Consider the following 20,049-nt stretch of genomic DNA (forward strand, 5'->3'; position numbering starts at 1 on the left):
TCTAACACATACAGTACATACGTGTGAGTACACATGCACTCACACATACACACACACACGCACTCACACACTGATGCATACACTTGAGCGTTAACCCAGATCCATGTACATTCGTACGAGTGTGCATGAACACATACATGGACACAAATATAAGGAGGTGGGGGTCCCCTCTCTCTCAGCAAGGAGGGGGATGGGGGAGCTGCAAGCATTTTGTCTCCACATTATCCACACCCTGGCAAGACAGTACAGCTCATTTGAAATCAATAGGTCAACAGCAGAAAAATATTTTTTGAAAACACAACAATAGGCTACATTTATTTCACACTGGCTTAGAAAAGATGCTCACTGCTAAGCCTCTTTTCCACTTCAACAATATAATGTTTAAACTGAGTCTATCAGTCTGACTGAACTGGGTGATCATTGCATCGTTGTGTTAATGTAAAAGACTCATTCAGACTCATGAAAGATAATAACTTTTCTGGACATAAGGTACGGTGCAATGCCACAAACTTGATTGAACATGTGAAGAAAACTTCTGCTTTTTGTCCAGTGCAGCTCTTAGACTTCCTCTGCCGGATTATTATGACAGTTGATTTACAAAAAAGAAAAAAAAATTGGATTCAATAGTATGAACTGTTAAAAAGATATACATATATCAACATGAAGACTCGGTTGAAATAGAATCCTTTTACAATGCTCATTTGTAACACACGTGCTCCTTGAGGACAATATGCAGGTTAAAGCCCGGAATAAAGCAAAAGGGCCTGAGGGGTAGAGACACAGACAAGGGCTAAACTGGGAGAAGTGGGTCACCTTCACACTTCAGTACTCCACCCTGCGAACACTATAGCTTCATTAATAGATTTAAAACTGATTTTCACTGAAATAAAAATGGAAAGGGGGTGAACGAAAATGTAACAGAGATTTCAGAAGGCTTTTCTTACTGTGGTACAGTGCTGATTTCAGATAGAATTAATATAGAAGTAAAAGTTCAAACAAACTTTGTAAGACTCCACCAAATGAATCTCTCATTGCTTGTCCATCGACAAATCCAAGATGTGCGTCATGATTACTTATTAGATGTTACTCTCTAGGTGTCTAGCTCAGACTTAAAGTTGCCAGGTGTGCCCAAATTAGAGGATTTGATTGACATGATTGCCATCAGGCTGTGAAACAGTCCAGCTATAGTCTTTAATGTAGCAAGATGCATGTCACAGTAAATACCTGAAGTTGCCACACATTTCATAGATTCTACATTAAAACTAGAGACCATCTTGTGATGGGATCAACATGTTGACATTCTGACCCATGAGTACTCATGGGTAATGACTACTACATTATTTCATGAGTACTCAGCAATCATGGGTCAGACCACACCCATATTCAGCCTTCATTTTGATCTCAACTACACACCTGTAAGGCTTATCTTGCACAGCTGTGATGCTATCATGCTAACGGAATCTGTCCACAAGCAGACAACACCTGCTACAGCACTCAAGCCATTTGCAGTAGTTTCCATTACAGTAGGTTTCTCCAGGACCACATTTTGCCCAATCCACACACACACACACACACACACACACACACACACACACACTCATTCACAAGTTGAAAACAATACCAGCCACATGCTGTCATGGCTGGTAAGCACAGAATTTACATGGAAGGAGCATCTCTAACTTCAACCAGAGGTATCTGAGGGATTGTTTAAAGCTTGGATTTGGTATTGCTACTTCCTGATAAACCTCCTAACCTCTAAAGAAGAATTTAAAGATAGAAGTTCAGAATTCTCTCATTCACTTCCCTGTAGATGAATGCTGAACTACTAAAGCATTCAGCTTGGAACAATGCCACTCAATAAAAATGTACAGCAAACACATAGATCTAAAGAATCTAGAAGGGTAAATACCCAATTTATAACTTAGATGGCCCACAAGCCTACGAGTATGTGGTATTGACTGTATAGGTAGCTCATAACTCATATTAAAGTTCCCTGTTAAACAAATAATTTGGCATTTTGGGAAAAATACTTACTTGCTTTCTGGTGGAGAGTTAGATCGATACCTCTGAAATAACTGTCTGTTAAATATAAAGCTTAAGCCGGCAGCCAGTTGATTTAGCTTAGTACAAAGTTTGGAAGATAGAAAAACATCTGCCTAACGGCGCTTCTAAAGAAATCCAGAGTGTAAAGTCAAAAATTTACATGGATCTTTGTGCAGGACTGTTTCTTGGCTGGGAGCAGTGACTTTGTGGCATCTCTGCCTGGTAAATGGTCCTGGCCAAGAAATAATCTGGCTAATCAAAACTGTAAATTGACATTTTCATACAGTTTTTTTTTTGTATGGATTAAACAAAAAAAGATACAATATGTTAATAATGAGCTTTAGACATAATGGCAGGCGATTTTTAAAAAATCTTTTGACAGAGCTGGGCTAGCTGTTTCCCCTTGTTTTCAGTCTTGGAGCTAAACTAACAGGCTGCTAGCTGTAGCTTCGTGTTAATGTGCAGGTATGAGAGTGGTATCAATCTTGTCATTTTACTTTCAGAAAAAGGCAAATGAACATATTCCCAAAATACCAACCTGCTGTTTTAATTTTGCATATTCATGTTATGGTGCTTTAAAGATTACTAGCTTAGTTGATAAATGCTGGTTAATTCCACATGCTGGAGCTACAGATTTTTATTTAAGTTCAAAATGGCTGCGGTGGGAATAATTATTTGTTGTATTAAAAACTCCAGCAAAACAGGTGGCAATACCAATAGAACCACATCGTATCAAAGCAAACAGGCAGGATATTTGTTCAGATTCATAGACCTGTTCATATACAAACACATGGAAAAGCAAATGTGCACCAAGACACGCACAATCCCGCGCTCTTCAACAGTGGAATCACTGTGTCAAGTCTTTATCTTATCAAGTTGGAGGCGATATTCCCTCAAGAGGCTGCCTGTCTCCTCAGCACAGGTCTAATCAGAGTTAAGGGAATCTGTCTTTGGCTGTTAAATATCCTAAAATACTATTCAATCTACAGGGTCATTTATATGCTAATGCAAAGGTTACCTCTGCATAGGCCTTTTGACGCAGCTGTGTGCTATTAGGTTATGTGTGAGAAAGAAAGATAGAAAGAAGAGAGAGATAGAGAGAATGAATGTGTAATGAAAGAGGAAGATGAAAAGAGGAGATGCTGGAGAAAGGAGATGAGGGAAAAGAGAGGAGAGAAGACACAGAGACAGAGAGGAAGAGAGAGATATTCCCTTGGGTGAGTGCCATAGGTAATTAAAATAGGATGGACAGAGCTGGAGTCTAGCCAGACGAGCTCCATCTCCCCTCAGACTTCTTCCCCAATCAAGCCTTCTGCCCTAAGCCAAATTGCTGCTAATGTCAGACACATAGTAGTCTATGGATGCAGAGACATACACTGGGACAAACACACAGCTCAGAAATGCAGGTATAAAGCAATCAAATGCAGTGTTCGACAAATAGCAAAATTTAGGTGACAAAAAACATAATGCATGTATTTGTGGTGCTGCACTGAGACAGAAATGCACAGAAAAGCACAAGAAAACAACACACACACACACACACACACACACACAAACATTTGTGTTTACTATTCCTGTAGTCACTAACATAATGCATTCCTTAGCCCCTTACTCCAATCATCACAACTCAATGCCTAACCCCAACCCTAAGACCAAGTGTTAACCTGCACAGCCACACGTACTTCATACATACATTCTGGCCCCCACAAAACTGTTGGACCTCACAAGAATAGTGGGCTCCTGGTTTTCTGACCCCGTGAATATAGTAAAACAAACCCACACACACAAACACGCATGCACGCGCACACACACACAACACACACACACACACACACACACACACACACACACACACACACACACACACACACACTTATGGTGCTGTAGAAAGCTGCAGCAAGGGCAAACGTTACTAACCAGAGTTTGACTGCAGTAAGCACATATACATTCACTGCACAGCTCCGAGCGGGCACATGAGTATGCAGTGCACACACTCAGACACACACTATGAGCACACAGTCGAACACATGCAGTCTAATTACACAACAGCTACAAGGGTTTTTCATCTTTGAATTTGATCTGTTTTAATGCTGTTATTGTTCTGTTTTGTCACAGTGGTAATGGTGCACTTCATACTGTACAAGCTAGTCCAGGACATCTGTCTCTAGGGAGCTTCTATTCTTCTTCTTAACCATGTCTTAAGGTAACCTTTGTGATGTTCTAATAAGCGGTACAATGAAGAATCATCTTATTGCTTGAAAATGGGTGTTATCATCATGAAAGAAAACAGTGAAAACAGCCATCATTATCATTTTTTGTTATATTTTTTGTTTGTTTCCTTTTGTGTTTCACTGACCACAGCCCAATATTTCCCTACCTTTCATTTTTCCACCTCAACAAAGACTATGCTAAATAGGCTGTGCTAATGCCTCGACGTGGCAGCCATTACCATATATCTCATACCCTGTTAGCGCCTTCTCTTATGCTGCTGTAAAAGGAGGCGCAGGCTGAAAGGTAGCTCATACTGTCGTCATGTTGTTCTGTGTGCTGTGATCACCAGTAAGGGTAAATATAGCTCTTTTGGCAGAAGTCTGTTAAGAGGATCACAGCTCACAATAGGTGGTCGACAAACAACAGATATCAAAATTCCAAAGAACCTGCTTGTGGATTGACATGTGCACACATGCACGTGCTGCATGCACGCACAGATGCACACACACCTACGGCATACACACTCATGCGAGAGACGACACCTCCCCTGAGAGCCTTCTCTCCACCTTGCAGGTATAATTGTGTTTCAGCTATGCTTTGCTCCTCTCCTCTCAGTTGTGACTGGGCCCCAGATGAAAAGCCATAATTAAAAGAGAAAAGTTGTGTTTGTAGTGGGGAAGGGATGGATATGGAAGAGGACAGGATGAAGGAGAGAGAAAGATTAGCCACAACAAAGCTTCATCAGGCTACAAAACCATCTTGAGTAGCTGGGAGACAAAGGACTCGGATGCGCCTTTATCTCCCAATAAAAAAGTCTTCCAAATCCCTCTGGCTAAGCTGCCATAACTAAAGCCTGCCTTTGGGTAAGGTGCTTGCTGAATTTGTTGGACAACAAAAGCAGCAAAATATGTGAAGATAAACCAGACTTCCTGAGAAATATATATACCTCCATTCATTTTGTGCGAAGAAGTAAAAAGTCAAGTGCCTCAGCTGTGGCATTTGAGAAAAGGTTACTTGGTTATTTGCTTATTTTGTTTGTGCGTGCACAGACGTGGGTGAGTGTCTCGATGAAAGCATGAAGAGGATGGTCATTTTCTCACTTTGCAATTTTGTGATGCAAATGAGATCACAGATGGTAAAAGATTAGACTACCTCTATCTTTCGAAGTTGCTGTGCTATCACTCACAACTGAAATGCCAGGCAGTTAAATGCGAAGACCAGCTGCATGCAGAGAGATGAGTTCATTTGAGAGACAAACTAGCTCAAACCTCCTATGACCCTCACATACTGTACACTACAACACACACACACACACACACACACACACACACAAACACACACACACACACACACACACACACACACACACACACACACACACACACACAAACAAATAAAAAGTACACACTAATAAAATATGAATTCACAGACCATGCATATGCAATTATCTACCTGACCCCTGAATGGGGGATTATTGGAGATGTTGTTAAGGTGATAGTGGACAGAACAATACACTGCAAAATGAGCACAAATGTCAGTGTGTTATAACATGTGCAGAGACCACACAATGTGCACAGGGATGCATGAAAAAGAGCCTGCACCTCTGGGGAGGAATCAGTGCAGACAGGGCGCAATAAAACTGAAGATACATGGCTACTGTAAAGTATATGAGGGGTTTTTACATTGAAAACAACTGCAGGGCATTATTACAGACATATGTGGCTGATAAAGCAACCAAACATCTTTTGAACATCGTTTATCTTGTGGTGTACAGTTTATGATACCATGGACAATTTACAGCACAGTTTGCAATAGGTAAAGCTCCTCAGCTTGTGTGGCACCAAATCATGTTGATTCTCTCCTTTTCAAACATCTGGAAGGGCTTGTCTGAAAGACCCCGTTAGGCTCCTGAAAGCCTCTCACATCAACACAGAGAATGTTTTGCATGAGGGAGTTTATTTTAAATACCTGTCTTGGGATAAGAGCTAGTTTCTGACAAGTAAAGAAAGTATGCCTGCGGGACGCCTGAACCTCTGGCCTCCTTAATCCTGCAGAATGACTCCGTAATGTCCACACTCTGAGTACCCCATTGGAGGGAGGTCACCCAGCAGATGCCTCCCCAGCTAGGTTCTTCTGATCTTATTGCCCTGGGGTCTGTGGACTCTAACACCCCTTTCAAGTGTTGATTTTGTTCCAAAGAATCCCACCGAACCGATAAACGCTGCGCTCTGTGTGAAACTGGAATCTCAAAAGATACTGTATCTGGCTGCTTTCGAGGAAAATAAGCATTCCTAGTCATAACTTTGCTTTACTTTATGATCGGATTAGTGGATTATCCTGTCTACTTTCTGGCAAAGATAGGGGTGGTTACTGTTAGGGCAGATGGGAGTTGATACAGCAACTTTTGGAAGTTAATTAAAGTTTATCTAAACACTAAAAGGGCATGAATCGACATTCCCTTATGTATAGGCAGGGCAGTGTTTGGGGGGGTTTCTCCAGACTCTGTGAAACATGGAAATCGACATTGAATATAGGTTAAAAATTACAAGAAACATTCTGTTATTTAAATAAAAATCTTTTGCTAGCTTTGAAACCGTGTCCTGGGTTTAAAATCAGCTCAGTTTTGGTGGAAGGAAACAAGTCACTCCTGTTGGCTGATATAGAGTAGGAATAGAAAAGTGTAGGTTTATAGGCAGATTAGAGCCCGGCAGAGTTAGGAACCAGGAGTGTTTGAATCAGTCAATGTTCCTCTCTGTGTACCAGAGGTAAAGAGAGGCAATTTGTCGCCGATTGCTTGACGTATTCTCCTGGTGATAGGAGCAGAGAAGCTGTTAGGTAACATCTCTCTCCTTCCAACATTTTCTGTCTGTTTCATCTAACTCTGTTTAGCACACACAAACACACACACACACACACACACACACACACACACACACACACACCTCATCTCTGACTGTCATTCTACACATTTCTAGAAATGTGCTCCTTAGCAACCCCAACACACTAATCTGCTGTTGATTTACACTCTTTGTGGGCAGGCTGTATAATGCTGCAATCCAGATTCATTTTTTTTTCGTGCTGGAGGTTCTCTGTTTGCGGCTTAGCATGTGTGATTGAATACGGTCCTATGTGATCAATAGAGCTCATTAAATGTCCCTGTGGGCAGTTGTGTCACCCTGAGGCCCTCTCATAGATTGCTTTTACCTGCAGTCTGCTCTGCCTTATTGCTTCAAGTGGTTCCAACTTTGTTTGCAGCATAATTAATTTTATAATGGAATTACTCAAGCCTGGGATTTGCTTGCTATTTCCCTAAATGTACGCTGAAGCATCCATTTGTTTCGCTTCAGTATGAGCTGTGGGTGTTTTGGTGTTAGAAGGCTTTGGTATAACTGTATGTTTGGGATGGGCGGGTGTTAGACTGCCTTCCAAAGGGAGGCTGAAGGAAACAGTGGCTGCACCTGTTGTTCCCTGCGGTTGCTGTGTGGTGGGGTCAGCACCTGCTCACACGGCTGCTGTGTGGCTGTCTGTGTGGGCAGCGGGGATAACAGGGAGACCATTCACACCCGCTCAGACTGCTGTCTGCAGCCCCTCTCCCTCAACGCTCGTTCACTCTGTGCTCTCTGCTCCATCATTTCTTTTTCTGTCATTTACATCCTCTGCCTATCCCCCTGTAGCCTTTATGCCAGATTGCTATCTGCCACACTTTATCCTTTGTATCCCCCAATCTGTCTGTCTGTCTGTGTTTCTGTCTCTTCATTTTCTCCTTTTATTTTTTTGCGACTCCAACCACCTCTTTTTTTTCGCCTTTCGACTTGCACAAAAACACAAACATCAACAGTAGCAGCTGGGAGCTGTTATAGTCCTCCTGCGGAACTCGATGGCTTTTAGTGTGAAGGATGAAGTTGTTAACAATAAATTACATATAACTACTAAATCACCTTAGCAAGAGCTTAGACGGCAGTGAGTGAGCATTTAACTTGGGCCATAGAGGTTGAGAGTGTGCAATGTGGTTATGGGCAATTGAGGTGGCAAGTTATTGTAAGTGTAGCCATACAGGACACATTTTGGACAAAGGGTAAACTGTATTTTAGAATATTCATCTGAGTAATCCTCAGTTTTCTAAAGTCAGTCAGTCTTATAAATTACTCATAACTATATTTCTTTGTCTGTATTTGGACTTTTCTCTACATACCAATACAAGCCTGCTGTGTGAATGTATCATGCCACTCCTGTTACTCTATTGTGAGTGATTAATGACATAATCAATTGACTTTATGGCTTCCAAATCATCACATCTGACCTTTACTCTTGTTAACAGGAAACCTTAAGCAAACATTTAATATAACACCTTATTAGTTTACACAGGGGGGCAATTAAATAAAACATTTTAAAGCATTTAGATCACGACCTATGATCCGGGTCTTGATCCCAATAAGAATTTCAATCAGGCTTTGTGCTCGTCCTTGCAATGCAGTGTTACAATGTATAAGTATTGCCAGCTTTTTTTTTTTTTTTTTTTTTGCTGAGACATCACTTCAAACCTACGTGTCAGAAACACTGTAAGATCGTATGCAACACGTGAAAGAACAATGATATGCAACAAAGATGTGCTCATGATATGCAAATTAAACATCAAACTTGCAGCAGACACAAAGAGCAGTTCATGTCCACAAAGGTCCAGACGATGCCAAGCAGACATCTATTGGTTAACCCGGAGGAGTGATAATGCAGCATCGCGTTTGGTGGCAGTAATAAAATTGCGCACATGCTGTATATACCTGTTCACCCCATCCCTGCCACCCCATACCCCCCGCCCTCGTCTCCCCCACACATACCCTATCCATCTCTCAATCCCACCATTTGGCACACTCACCGCACCAGATGGCCAGGTATAGGGAGGCTGAGGCAGGTGCCAGTCGCCAACTCGCCCTCTCCGGTCGCTTTTCTTCCTCTCTGTGGAGAAAAGGGTGATGGATACCACGGCTCTCCGTGTCCAAAGCCTCTCTGAAATAACAGCAGCTCCTCAGCCGCACCTCACCTGTCTCTTCCCTCTACGGTTCCTGCGCGTCGCCGTAGCATCACCGTTTACCGAGCGCGTCCAAAACGCCCAGTCAACTACAAAACGTTTTTTTTTTCCCTGGAGAGAAAGAGTCCGTTGTCTAAAGGTGTAAACAGGAACCTGTTAGGATTTTCTCTGATCCAGATTACGTTCTCTCTCCCGACAGCCTTGTTCAGAGCAGACTCTTGCAAAATCCCAGATCCTGCAATTGCGGACTGTATTAAGTCTTCTGCCAGGGGGGACCGGCCAGTTGTCTGCACTTGGTCAAGCTACGGCTTGAAACCAGCAGTCAGCAAAACGTAATCCCCTTTTTGAATTTACAGTGGCGAGGTGAAATGTCCAACGTAGAGCAGGCACAGTGACAGCAGGGGCCCATAATTCACACCCCCTGAAACACAGTCCTGCAGTGGATCAATGATGAATGGAGGACCTCTCTCTCTCTCTCTCTCTCTCTCGCTCTCTCTCTCTCTCTCTCTCTCTCTCTCTTCTCTCTCTCTCTCTCCCTCCCTCTCTCTCTCTTTCTCTCTCTCTCTCCCTCTCTCTCTCTCTCTCTCTCTCTATCTATCACACACACACACACACACACACACACACACACACACAATAATACGTGTTTGATGATGTTCAGGAAAGTTGTGACTAAAAACATAACATGAAGCTTCATTGGAGAATAATGCATGTATTCATAACATAGTAGACTATAGAATACTATAACAATATTGTATAACAATATACTTACTTCATATCTTACAATGGAGTACAAAGATATTTTGAAGATAAAGACGTGCACCCACACCAATTTAGACAAATTATCAAATAGGATATGATTTATTTTTGGGGCTGCACTGGCTGAAGGGACAATAAGTGAGCTCCTCTCCATGTTAAAGTTCTGTATCTACGACCAAACAGCAGCAATATGATGAGGGGGTAATCAGTGTCATTTGCTATCATGAGTAAAAAGTGTGTGATGGATCTGTTTTTCATGTCTGAGAGATTAGGGTCGGCAGGCAGATGATTTAGAGGCAGTAAGTAAAGATATTATAATGCATGGAAGATACAGACTGCTTCTAGAATATGATGCATTATTATAGAGTAAACCGCCCAACCTTACGCTATTACAACTGTCTCCCACTGGAGCTGCTGCAACATAAAAATGTTGTTTAAATGTTAATCCTTCAATAGTATAAATCCAATAAGATACTAATCTTTATCAAACCGAACCAAACCAAACCAAAAAGGTCCATTCTACTGCATAATGAGTGGCTTTACTTTTGATACATACAAAAACATTTTGCTGATAATACTAATGTGCTTTTAATTAATATTTTAAGTGCAGGACCTTTATAACTGAGACAACCCATAAAGTATCTTGTTCCACCTTTGAAGTTTTTAAATATACAGACTAGAGTAAACGTAAACTAAAAACATCTTGTTTGTGTTACACACTCTATAGTTTTAATTGTTACTCAAGTTTCCATGTTGGTTTGAATATGTGCTTTAAGTTTTTTTTTTGCTTTTTCATATGTTCTTGTTCGTGTTTTATTTCATTTTATATTTTTTTTTATTATATTTGCGTGTGCTATGTTATGTATCATGTTTTATGACAGGATCCTATCAACTGAATTTACTACTATTACCATCTTATCTTAAAAATAATTCATACATAACCCTGTATAGATTTTTCGTCATTATTTTGATATCCGTAGATTTATGCGATATAAATGTGATGATAATCAATTATTTTCTGGCACATTTTTTGAAGTTTTGAAAAAGGACAACGACCTTACGTCACTTCCGGCTATAGTCGGACAGTAGTAGAAAAAAATATCTGGTTGCCATGAATTTCAGCTAGCTAGCCACCGACATTTGTCAGTACACTTGAGTAAAACCATCCATGTCAAGACACAAGAAGGATTGTCGAAGTCTTGTGCTGCTTCTGTGTACATATAGGGGCACACCAGCCTGCCTGCCGACATACTGTGAATTGGTAAGTAGCTAGCTTTGAGGCTATCATGCTAGCGAGCTAGCCGCCGCCGCTAGCTGGTTGCTTTGCTAACGATAAGTGATGATATTTTGACTGTTAGCTGCCATAAACCAGCACAGTAGCTATTATCTGTCAATCGATGCAATACGTCGGTTATCTACATTCCCAGGTGTCGGTATGCTAAACCAACATACCGCTCCCGGTATATCCCCTTCATCACTGGCTAACATTAGAGGTTAATATCGTTGTTAACCATGTAGCTACATTAGCACATCAGTCGCTCTCTGTGTTGAGGGGGTGTTGTAATTAGTCACCAGTGTCCACGATCACATCAGGGCATCTGAATCACTTTAATCCCGCAGTGAGACTACAGCAGCCTCAATACATGGATTAGGTATATAACTTTTACCAAAATAAATGCTCTTTCGTTACAGGAGCTGTGCAATGATGGCACTAGCAACTCTCGTTTAACCTTTTTAATGAGTCCGTGTTGTTTATAATCTTTGAATCAAGGTTATCGCTTCCTCATAGCTGTGATGCCAGGTTACTATTTACCTTTTGCTGAATGTCTATGTAATTTTTTTGGTTCCAAATGCTATATGTTACAAAGCTTCCTAATATTTATAATCTGTCACTCAAAAGCCCAAGAAAGAGCAACATTAAAAGACTAGGGCAGCTAAGTGGTCATGCCATTGTGACTATATATTGCCATATACAGCTTATTGTCTCATGACGACAAACCATTTTAATGTTATCTTTTCTTTTTAACTCAAATCCAGCTGGCTCAGTGACTAGAGCAGAAGACCTTGGCACCATTGTGTGCCAGTTCATTTCGAGACCCAGGGATTTCTGAATCCAGGTACGTTCACAACAGAATATCTGTGCAGGATTTCTTCCAGGAGACTTGTTAGGGGAAGCGGTAAGAGCTTATTATTTCTACTTGTAACTTGTAAGTCTTAGCAAATTTCTCCTCTGATTAATTACTGCAAAGTGAACATAAGATTTGATTGATCAATCAATCACCTGATAAAATGAATCTGCAGATCATGATGCATTTCATCTCTTTTTCAATGTAGTGAATAGGTGACTTTAAACATTTGCCTCATGATATTGTTCCACTGCTTGTTTTCCCTTAAGATTGATAAGCATAATATTATATTTAAAATGTAATAATTCCCTCTGACTAAAAGTGAAAAAAAAAACACAGTGGGAAACCCTGCTGTGAATTAAAGGTACAAGTCCTGTTCTTATTATGTTTTTCCGCAACCGACTTACTCTCTCTCCCGTGTTTATTTTTCTACCAGAAAATGAACGGTCTGTCCATACGAGAGCTATGCTGCCTGTTCTGCTGCCCTCCTTGCCCCAGTCGCATTGCAGCCAAACTGGCTTTCCTGCCTCCAGAGCCCACCTATGCCCTCCTCCCTGACCCAGATCCAGGTTCTGGAGCTGGAACTGCACCTGGATCTAGCTCTGGAGCTGCCCTGCCATCGCTTGGAGCCCCAGGACTGCGTTCTCGACTGGGCACTGGTAGTGGAAGTGACAGAGGAGGTGGAGGTGGCAGTGCTGGTGGAGGAGGTGGAGGAGGAGGAGGAGGAGGTGGAGGAGGAGGTGGCGGCGGCGGCGGCGGCGGCGGCGGCGTTGGTGGCGGCGGCGGCAGCAGCAGTGGTGGCGGCAGTGGAAGTGGAGGTGGAAGTGAAGGCAGGTGGAAGCTGCACCTCACTGAGAGAGCAGAGTTCCAGTATTCGCAGAGAGAGCTGGATGTGACAGATGTATTCCTGACCAGGTCCAGCCGAGGGAACAGGGTTGGATGCATGTACATTCGCTGTGCCCCCAATGCCAGGTGAGACACACACAACCCCTGAACACAGTGACACTGAATGTTCCTCAACACACACACGACACACTGTATGACTGTGTTTTGCTTGTGCTTTTATCAGGGAAGCTTGCCTTTCTACAGATATACTATTCTCAGTCATACAGTTATATCCCACAATTTTCCATCAACTCGGGGCTTTCCCGTTCAGCAGTGTTCCTGCTTAACCTCAGCCTGCTGCCTAACTTCTTTCTTCTTTCTTCTTTGCCTCTTCGTCCTTTGTCTCTCAGGTTTACAGTGTTGTTTTCTCATGGTAATGCAGTAGACCTGGGCCAGATGAGCAGCTTCTACATTGGCTTAGGCACACGCATCAACTGCAACATCTTCTCCTATGATTACTCAGGCTACGGTGTTAGTACTGGCAAGCCCTCTGAGAAGAACCTTTATGCTGACATTGATGCCGCCTGGCATGCCCTGCGCTCCCGGTAAGCTGGCAGAAACTCTCCGTTCCCGTCCACCATGGGTCCGAAATTAACAGCCAACAAGCACCAAATGCCAGTTAAAGTGTCTTTAGTAGATAAATCAGTAAGGGTCACTCACATCACCGGCCAGTAACATTTTGTGAAAATAACATTTGGTTGACTCCGTTTTATACAAATTTATTCCCTGCTGACCATGGTATCCTCTCCGACCATCAGCCAGTCAAATCAAAGCTAAACAATGGCTCTGTATCAAAGAGATTGATGATTGGGTGTCACATGCTGAGTTCTACATGAAGTGGCAGCATCTAAAATTCCTCTTTTATCTGTTGCCAGTGTGGTTAATGAGTCTTATGTAAGTAGAAACTTAGCATTTCCAGATGGCAACATAGAAGAAATTTGAGGCCACTGAAAAGTTAAGACTCAAATCCAACAAACATTTATGTTATACAATATTCAGAATTTACTCACGCAGCACTTTATTCTGTAGTTAAGATAATATTTAAACAACTGGGGTAAAATGTTGTATTTTTGTCAAAAATGGCTGGTAATCATTATTATTACATTTCATTTTTGTTTGTTTATGGCTTTGCAGTCCTTGGCAAGTGAGCCTTCCCACTCTTTGCTTATGATGTTCTCTTTCAAAGTTGAGTGTCATTGTTAATGTGAAACACACAGGTTTTTGTTCCCATGTGTTGACAGGCTCAATTATCCATGATAATCTGCATATGGGAATTTACACCCTTGCACATCAGTCCTTTTGCACTTAACAGTCATGTATTTACAGGGTAAAAGTGACTCTTTCTGACATTTTATACTTGTGTGTGTGTGTGTGTGTGTGTGTGTGTGTGTGTGTGTGTGTGTGTGTGTGTGTGTGTGTGTGTGTGTGTGTGTGTGTGTGTGTGTGTGTGTGTGTGTGTGTGTGTGTGTGTGTGTGACCTCAGGTATGGCATCAGCCCTGAGAATATCATCCTGTACGGACAGAGCATCGGCACAGTGCCCACAGTAGACTTGGCATCACGTTTTGAGTGTGCTGCTGTGGTCCTCCACTCTCCTCTCACCTCTGGTATGAGAGTGGCCTTCCCTGACACCAAGAAAACATACTGCTTTGATGCCTTCCCTAAGTAAGTTTCTTGACTGAGAACATATTTTAGTTTTATTTTCTGTTGTCAATGTTTTAAGTATATTATTAGAAAGAAAAAATTAAAGTCACATTTCTTGTGACTTCTTCAGATCTTTTCTGTATCAAATACTCATTAGTTATGTAATGAGATTCGGCAATATCACTGTATATAGTATATACTATGACACCAGAGAAACGTGTCTAACATCTGAGATCTTTCCAACCTGATGCGCTGATTCCCATCTGGGAAGGCTTTGTTGGAAACTGTGTGGAAAAGGGCAGGTGCTTTCCAAACACATCTGGCAGATGATTCGATGAACCATCTATCACAGGCTAATTTCAGCCAATCAGATTCTGCTTCCCTCTCATTTTTTTCACTACCAGTGGAGCCTGTTGGTAAATCAAACTCTTGCAGTATCCATTCGGAAGAAGAGCGAAAACATCTTTTCCGTAGAAAAAAACTTTCAGTTCCGTTCTTTACTTTTCTTTCAATGAAGAAATACTCTCCAGGTCTGATATAACTGATTCTATAGCAGCATCTACGCTAACCTCTTTAGGAGCCGCCATTGTTGTTAACAAACAGCTGCTTCTTGCTGTCGTCATACCTAAGACATGCTCTTAGCTGTCAGTAGTTCCTCCCTTGTAGGACGCTGATTTATCTGGACCACTGTAGTTCGGGCCACAAGTGAATAGCTTTGAGCCTGGCAAGATGGTTTCTTGCCTCTGGGAAATCTAACTGCCTCTCGAGGTTTAAGATCTTTCCATACCATTTTAAATTATTTATTCACACCTTTTATATTGTCTGGTTATATTAGACCACTGTGGGCAATGCATTATGGCATAAATGAGTATACAAGATTTTGTTTTATTTTTTTAAAAATTTTGATCCCTGTTGGTTGTTACCTTGGCAACAGCTACTCTTCTTAGTGTCCATATTGTGTTGCTGTAAATGTTATGAAGTACCATGATTTTGTCAGATATTACATTCCCGAAAACATAACTTGCCATCTGGTGATTTTATGTGCAAATTGAATCACAGTGAAATTTTCTGAAAAATTGACTTTATCACCAGGTATTCCCATAACATGTATTTAGTCCTATTTTACTTTAACAGTGATTGCTGGTAACATAATTAGCATTTGGAGGGACAGCAATGAAAACCTGTCATTATTGGAATCTATTGTACCTTAACAAAGCTGACTGCATCTGCTGTTGTTTTCTTTGTCAAAGAAGAAATTCAAGTCAACAGGAGTGAATGTTTGACGATTTTAAGACAGATTTTCGGTGTAATGTCACTTCAATGCATCTCAGACATGTTGAAATGAATGCACATTGTCATTATTTGTCATTGTTCAATAGCGATGGAAAGTTTAATCTCTTGCCTGATTTCTATAAAATCCTGTGCTATTAGTGCATTAATTACCTCCATTATTTAAAATTTTCCACCAGCATCGAGAAGGTGTCAAAGATCCCATCTCCAGTGCTCATCATCCACGGTACAGAGGACGAGGTGATCGACTTCTCTCATGGTCTTGCCCTGTTTGAGCGCTGTCCCAAGGCCGTGGAGCCCCTCTGGGTGGAGGGAGCCGGTCACAACGACATTGAGCTTTACAGTCAGTACCTGGAGAGGTTACGGCGCTTCATCAACCAGGACCTGGCTGCACAGCATGCCTGAGAAACAAACTACAGCCTCTCTGCGTTTGTATGAATGAGACTGCGTGTGTGTGTGTGTGCGCGCGCGCGAGTGTGAATGAGTGTGAGTAAGAAAGAGGATGTCAGTGTGTTTGCAAAGTATGGGTGAGAAATAGACCTAAAAAGGATGTGTGATTTTTGCCACATCTGTGTGTCTTTGAAGCAGCACACCTTAAGGTTAATTTTCAACACAACCTATCTTTTGTTCCCTGTTTTAAAGGTGAGAACGTTTTATAATCTCTCATTAGCCGTATCCATCTGTATGGTGGAGTATGATGAAAATGTTAAATATAAGAACTAAGAAACAAATGTCAGTTTTTAACATGGTAAAGATTGTGAATTGCAGCTTTAAAATGTGTTTACTCACATGAATTGAGAAAGAAAGAACAATGTGCTTTGACCCAAAAGGCACACAGATGTAATTTTAAAGTGTGATGTGTTGGTGAATGTATGAATCATCAATGTGTATGTTGAGTGTATATTCATATCTCCATGGACCTGTGACACCTGAATAATATGTGCACATGTGTGTGAGTGTGTGCGTGCGTGCGTGCGTGTGTGTGTGAGCGAGGCAGTGCTGAAAGAAATGGTCATCCTGATAACTCGACAACTGCAAGTGGAGGATGATTATGGGAACTTATCAATAATGGTGTTTTTTTTTTCTTTTCTTTTTTGCAAGTGTATGTATGAAGAATACCTCCACAGCTTGACCAGTTCTCTCTCCAGTGGACAAACCCTGGTCAAGCATGTGCCCCCCCCCCTTTCTCCTCCTCCACTCCCTGTTTACCTGTTAATGGACATCCATCTGACTGCCAGGGCATTTCCCAAGTTGTTGTCCAGCTAACACTAACCTACTCTTTTTGTGTGGTTTGGGGGTCCATCTTCTTTTCTTTGGTGTCGTTACGGCGGATACACAAGGACTAGTCTGGAATACTGTCATAGCTTGTATGGCTGTTGGGTGTCTCATACTTTCCGCTCCCTCATTTCTGACTTGTTGAAAAGATCACAGGATGGCCAGCTTCCATTTAATTTCCTGGCTGTGCTGTAACTTAAACCTTTTACTGTCCACAGACTTGCAGCAGCAACTTACAGGGAATTATTTTGATTTCCTCGTATTGCTTTTCCCACCCAGTCCTACATATTCTGAACAAGAATGATGGTGTGGTTGAAATGGAAGCAGGTCTTTGAGAGCCACACTGATGATATCTCTGGGTATGTGGATATTTCCTAGGCATTGAAACAGCAAAGGTTAACTCTGTAATTTTCATGTCACATTAGATCAGTTTGCTCTAAACAGAAGGCTGTAGCCCTTCAGTGTTTGCTGATGTGTGACGTTTTAAGGCTGGGCTGACTGTGTTGACTTAGTAACAGCAGGAGTAAGTCAGATCTAAAGGAATAGGTTGACATTTGGGAAATGCACCTATTGGTTTTGTGTTAAGAGTTAAATGAGAAGACTTATACCACTCTCTTCCAGGAAGTGACTGTATACATAACCTGCCATAAAACCACAGAGCTGATGGTAGGCATGAAAGGCTAGTTTTTTGTTACATTTGGACACAGCCAGGCAAGCTGTTTGTACCCTCTTGATGCTAAGCTAAGCTGATGGTTACTGGCTGCAGCGTCATATCGACCATACATTCGTGAATCATTTATCAATCTCATCATCTAACATCTTCTGTCTTCTCTACAAGAATGCGAATACGCATATTTCCCAAATGTCGAACTATACCTTTAAGTTTGAGTTTGGTTGTCAAGGATGGCTGTGAATAATTTGTAGAATAATTTGGTGAGCAGACCCTTTTGGAGGCTGGATTTAGAGGCTTTTGAAGGTATAACGAGACGGAGTAGCTGCTCAGTTCACCAAACTAATAAGGATTATGTCCGTTCAAAAATAATCATGCTTCATCAGAGTCATACTAATTAACTTGTCGTCTTACAGCACAGTTTGTTTTCCAAGTCTTGTTCCAGTAGCACTCATCAGTTAGACAGCCTCCTGTTCATATTCACCCTCAGCACATTTTCTTCTAATGTTTTTGTCTTGATGTAATTAATCCGAACGTGTTTGTCGTAGTGTAGGGCCATGGACTGTTTGATTCAGAACCATGCGTGTTGATATTTTGACTAACAATGTGATTCAGACCGGGCACCAGGATGGGACATCATGTCTATTATAGCTCTGTTTTAATCTCCGTGGCCCTAAAATGTAGGAGCTCTCTTATGGGTGGCAGCACGCTTCATGTCTGACACAAGCCATATTTGAGCCTCTCACTGTTGGTGTGGTGCAGGTTCCACCGCACAAACCTTTGCACATCATCACACACACATGCACACACACACACACACGCACACACACACGCACCCATACACACATTCAAACACAACATGCACACACATAATACACGTACTGTAGTATACAGTATATTTACACATTTATATATATCAGATCAAGCATGACAAAAGCAGGTCTTAAGTTCAGCACTATTGTACAAAGCATCCAAAGTGTAATAAGGGTATAAAATGTAAGTTTGTGTGTCTTCTTCATTATTATTGACTGTCTTCTACAGGCCAGCATTAAGGATACTAGCATCCCGTTTGAATACGTACTAATAGGCCCTGTGTGTAGACCTGAAAAAGTAACTAACTGGTTTTATAGTTGCAGGCTAGCACCACATTTCAGATCTACACAAGGTGTCTGCTGCACAGGAGACCCATCAGTTTCAGTGATAGTAGCTGCGATTTGTTAAAGGGAACATGTACTGAACTAGCACTGATCTGATTACTCCATTTTGGGAGTGCGAGTGGGTCTTAGTAAGCGGTGGAAAGGCTACCAAACACCACTTGCTTGCTGTCATCATTTCGAACAGGGAATTTCTCCAATCTCATCCTGTGCTTTGTGTTTCTGATTATGTAAATAATGAAAATCTGTTACCATCTTGAACCAGGGATCTGAGCTGTCAGAAGAATTAGAGAGAGTTATCGCTTTTCTCTGAAAATAGAAGTAGGCCTCAGTTTTTCCTGGACAGGTCGTATTATCAGGGAAACCACTGGATCCACTTTTCATTCATGGGGTTTGGTTCAAGAAACGGGGTAGGAATTTGCCGTTTTATTGATGCACCACTATGGTTGACGTACATTGTATCCTCTGGCCCTGAATGTTTATTGATGGGGGTGGGGGGGTGGAACAGTGAAAACTGTATGCATGTCTATTGTGTTTTGCCGAGCAAATGACGGGGTGGGACGTTATCTCTATTATGTATTCTGTGTGAGGATAAAGCTGAACTCATGGCATTGGAACATTGAAGCGCTTTTAAAAAAAAAACAAAAAAACGGGACGTTTATTTGAATTTTTTTTATTGCTGATACTAACTGATGTATTGTTATGAGTTTTGTGCTAGAGTTTGAGTGGGACAGTGGTGGGCGGGTGGGTGGTTGGGGGGCTAGACCATATTAGTGGGCTGTTTATATGGTTACTGTACTTACCTATTCTATTCTTTGTATTATTATTTGTAATTTTATGTTGCTTTTTTGAACTGAGAATATGATGTAATGAAATTAATTCATGGGACTGAATCTTGACCTTTTTATGGACTACAAAATAATAAAAAGATCACTTATGTACAAAAATATAAAACTGCAATATTTTAA

The 20,049-nt window shown here is 41.5% G+C and overlaps 2 protein-coding genes across 3 annotated transcripts in view; one reads left to right on the plus strand and one right to left on the minus strand.

The window, feature by feature from the left end:
• LOC130179321 (semaphorin-6B-like) overlaps positions 1-9,747 on the minus strand; it is a 28,938-nt gene extending 19,191 nt beyond the window's left edge. The window contains exons 1-2 of one of the 2 annotated variants that reach the window (XM_056392223.1): positions 9,293-9,747; positions 9,128-9,207 (exon numbers count right to left, since the gene is read on the minus strand). The gene's annotated coding sequence lies outside the window, so the exon portion shown is untranslated. Of the gene's footprint in view, positions 1-9,127 lie in introns of both variants that reach the window. The other variant, XM_056392222.1, reaches the window with a different exon arrangement.
• Positions 9,748-11,083: 1,336 nt separating this feature from the next.
• On the plus strand, positions 11,084-20,035 carry LOC130178822 (alpha/beta hydrolase domain-containing protein 17A-like). The gene is made up of 7 exons (XM_056391326.1): positions 11,084-11,300; positions 12,077-12,156; positions 12,602-12,845; positions 12,894-13,137; positions 13,401-13,595; positions 14,534-14,713; positions 16,162-20,035. Exons 3-7 carry the CDS (start codon positions 12,605-12,607, stop codon positions 16,385-16,387), a joined length of 1,086 nt encoding a protein of 361 aa, XP_056247301.1. The 5' UTR covers positions 11,084-11,300; positions 12,077-12,156; positions 12,602-12,604; the 3' UTR covers positions 16,388-20,035.
• The last annotated feature ends 14 nt before the right edge of the window (positions 20,036-20,049 follow it).

This window comes from Seriola aureovittata, chromosome 12 (assembly GCF_021018895.1).
Source record: "Seriola aureovittata isolate HTS-2021-v1 ecotype China chromosome 12, ASM2101889v1, whole genome shotgun sequence".
Taxonomy (NCBI): domain Eukaryota; kingdom Metazoa; phylum Chordata; class Actinopteri; order Carangiformes; family Carangidae; genus Seriola; species Seriola aureovittata.

Coding starts and splice junctions, on each gene's coding strand:
- LOC130178822 (XM_056391326.1), top strand. CDS start 12,605: ATGAACGGTCTGTCCATACGAGAGCTATGCTGCCTGTTCTGCTGCCCT. Junction 13,138..13,400: donor CGCTGTGCCCCCAATGCCAG/GTGAGACACACA, acceptor TTTGTCTCTCAG/GTTTACAGTGTTGTTTTCTC. Junction 13,596..14,533: donor TGGCATGCCCTGCGCTCCCG/GTAAGCTGGCAG, acceptor GTGTGACCTCAG/GTATGGCATCAGCCCTGAGA.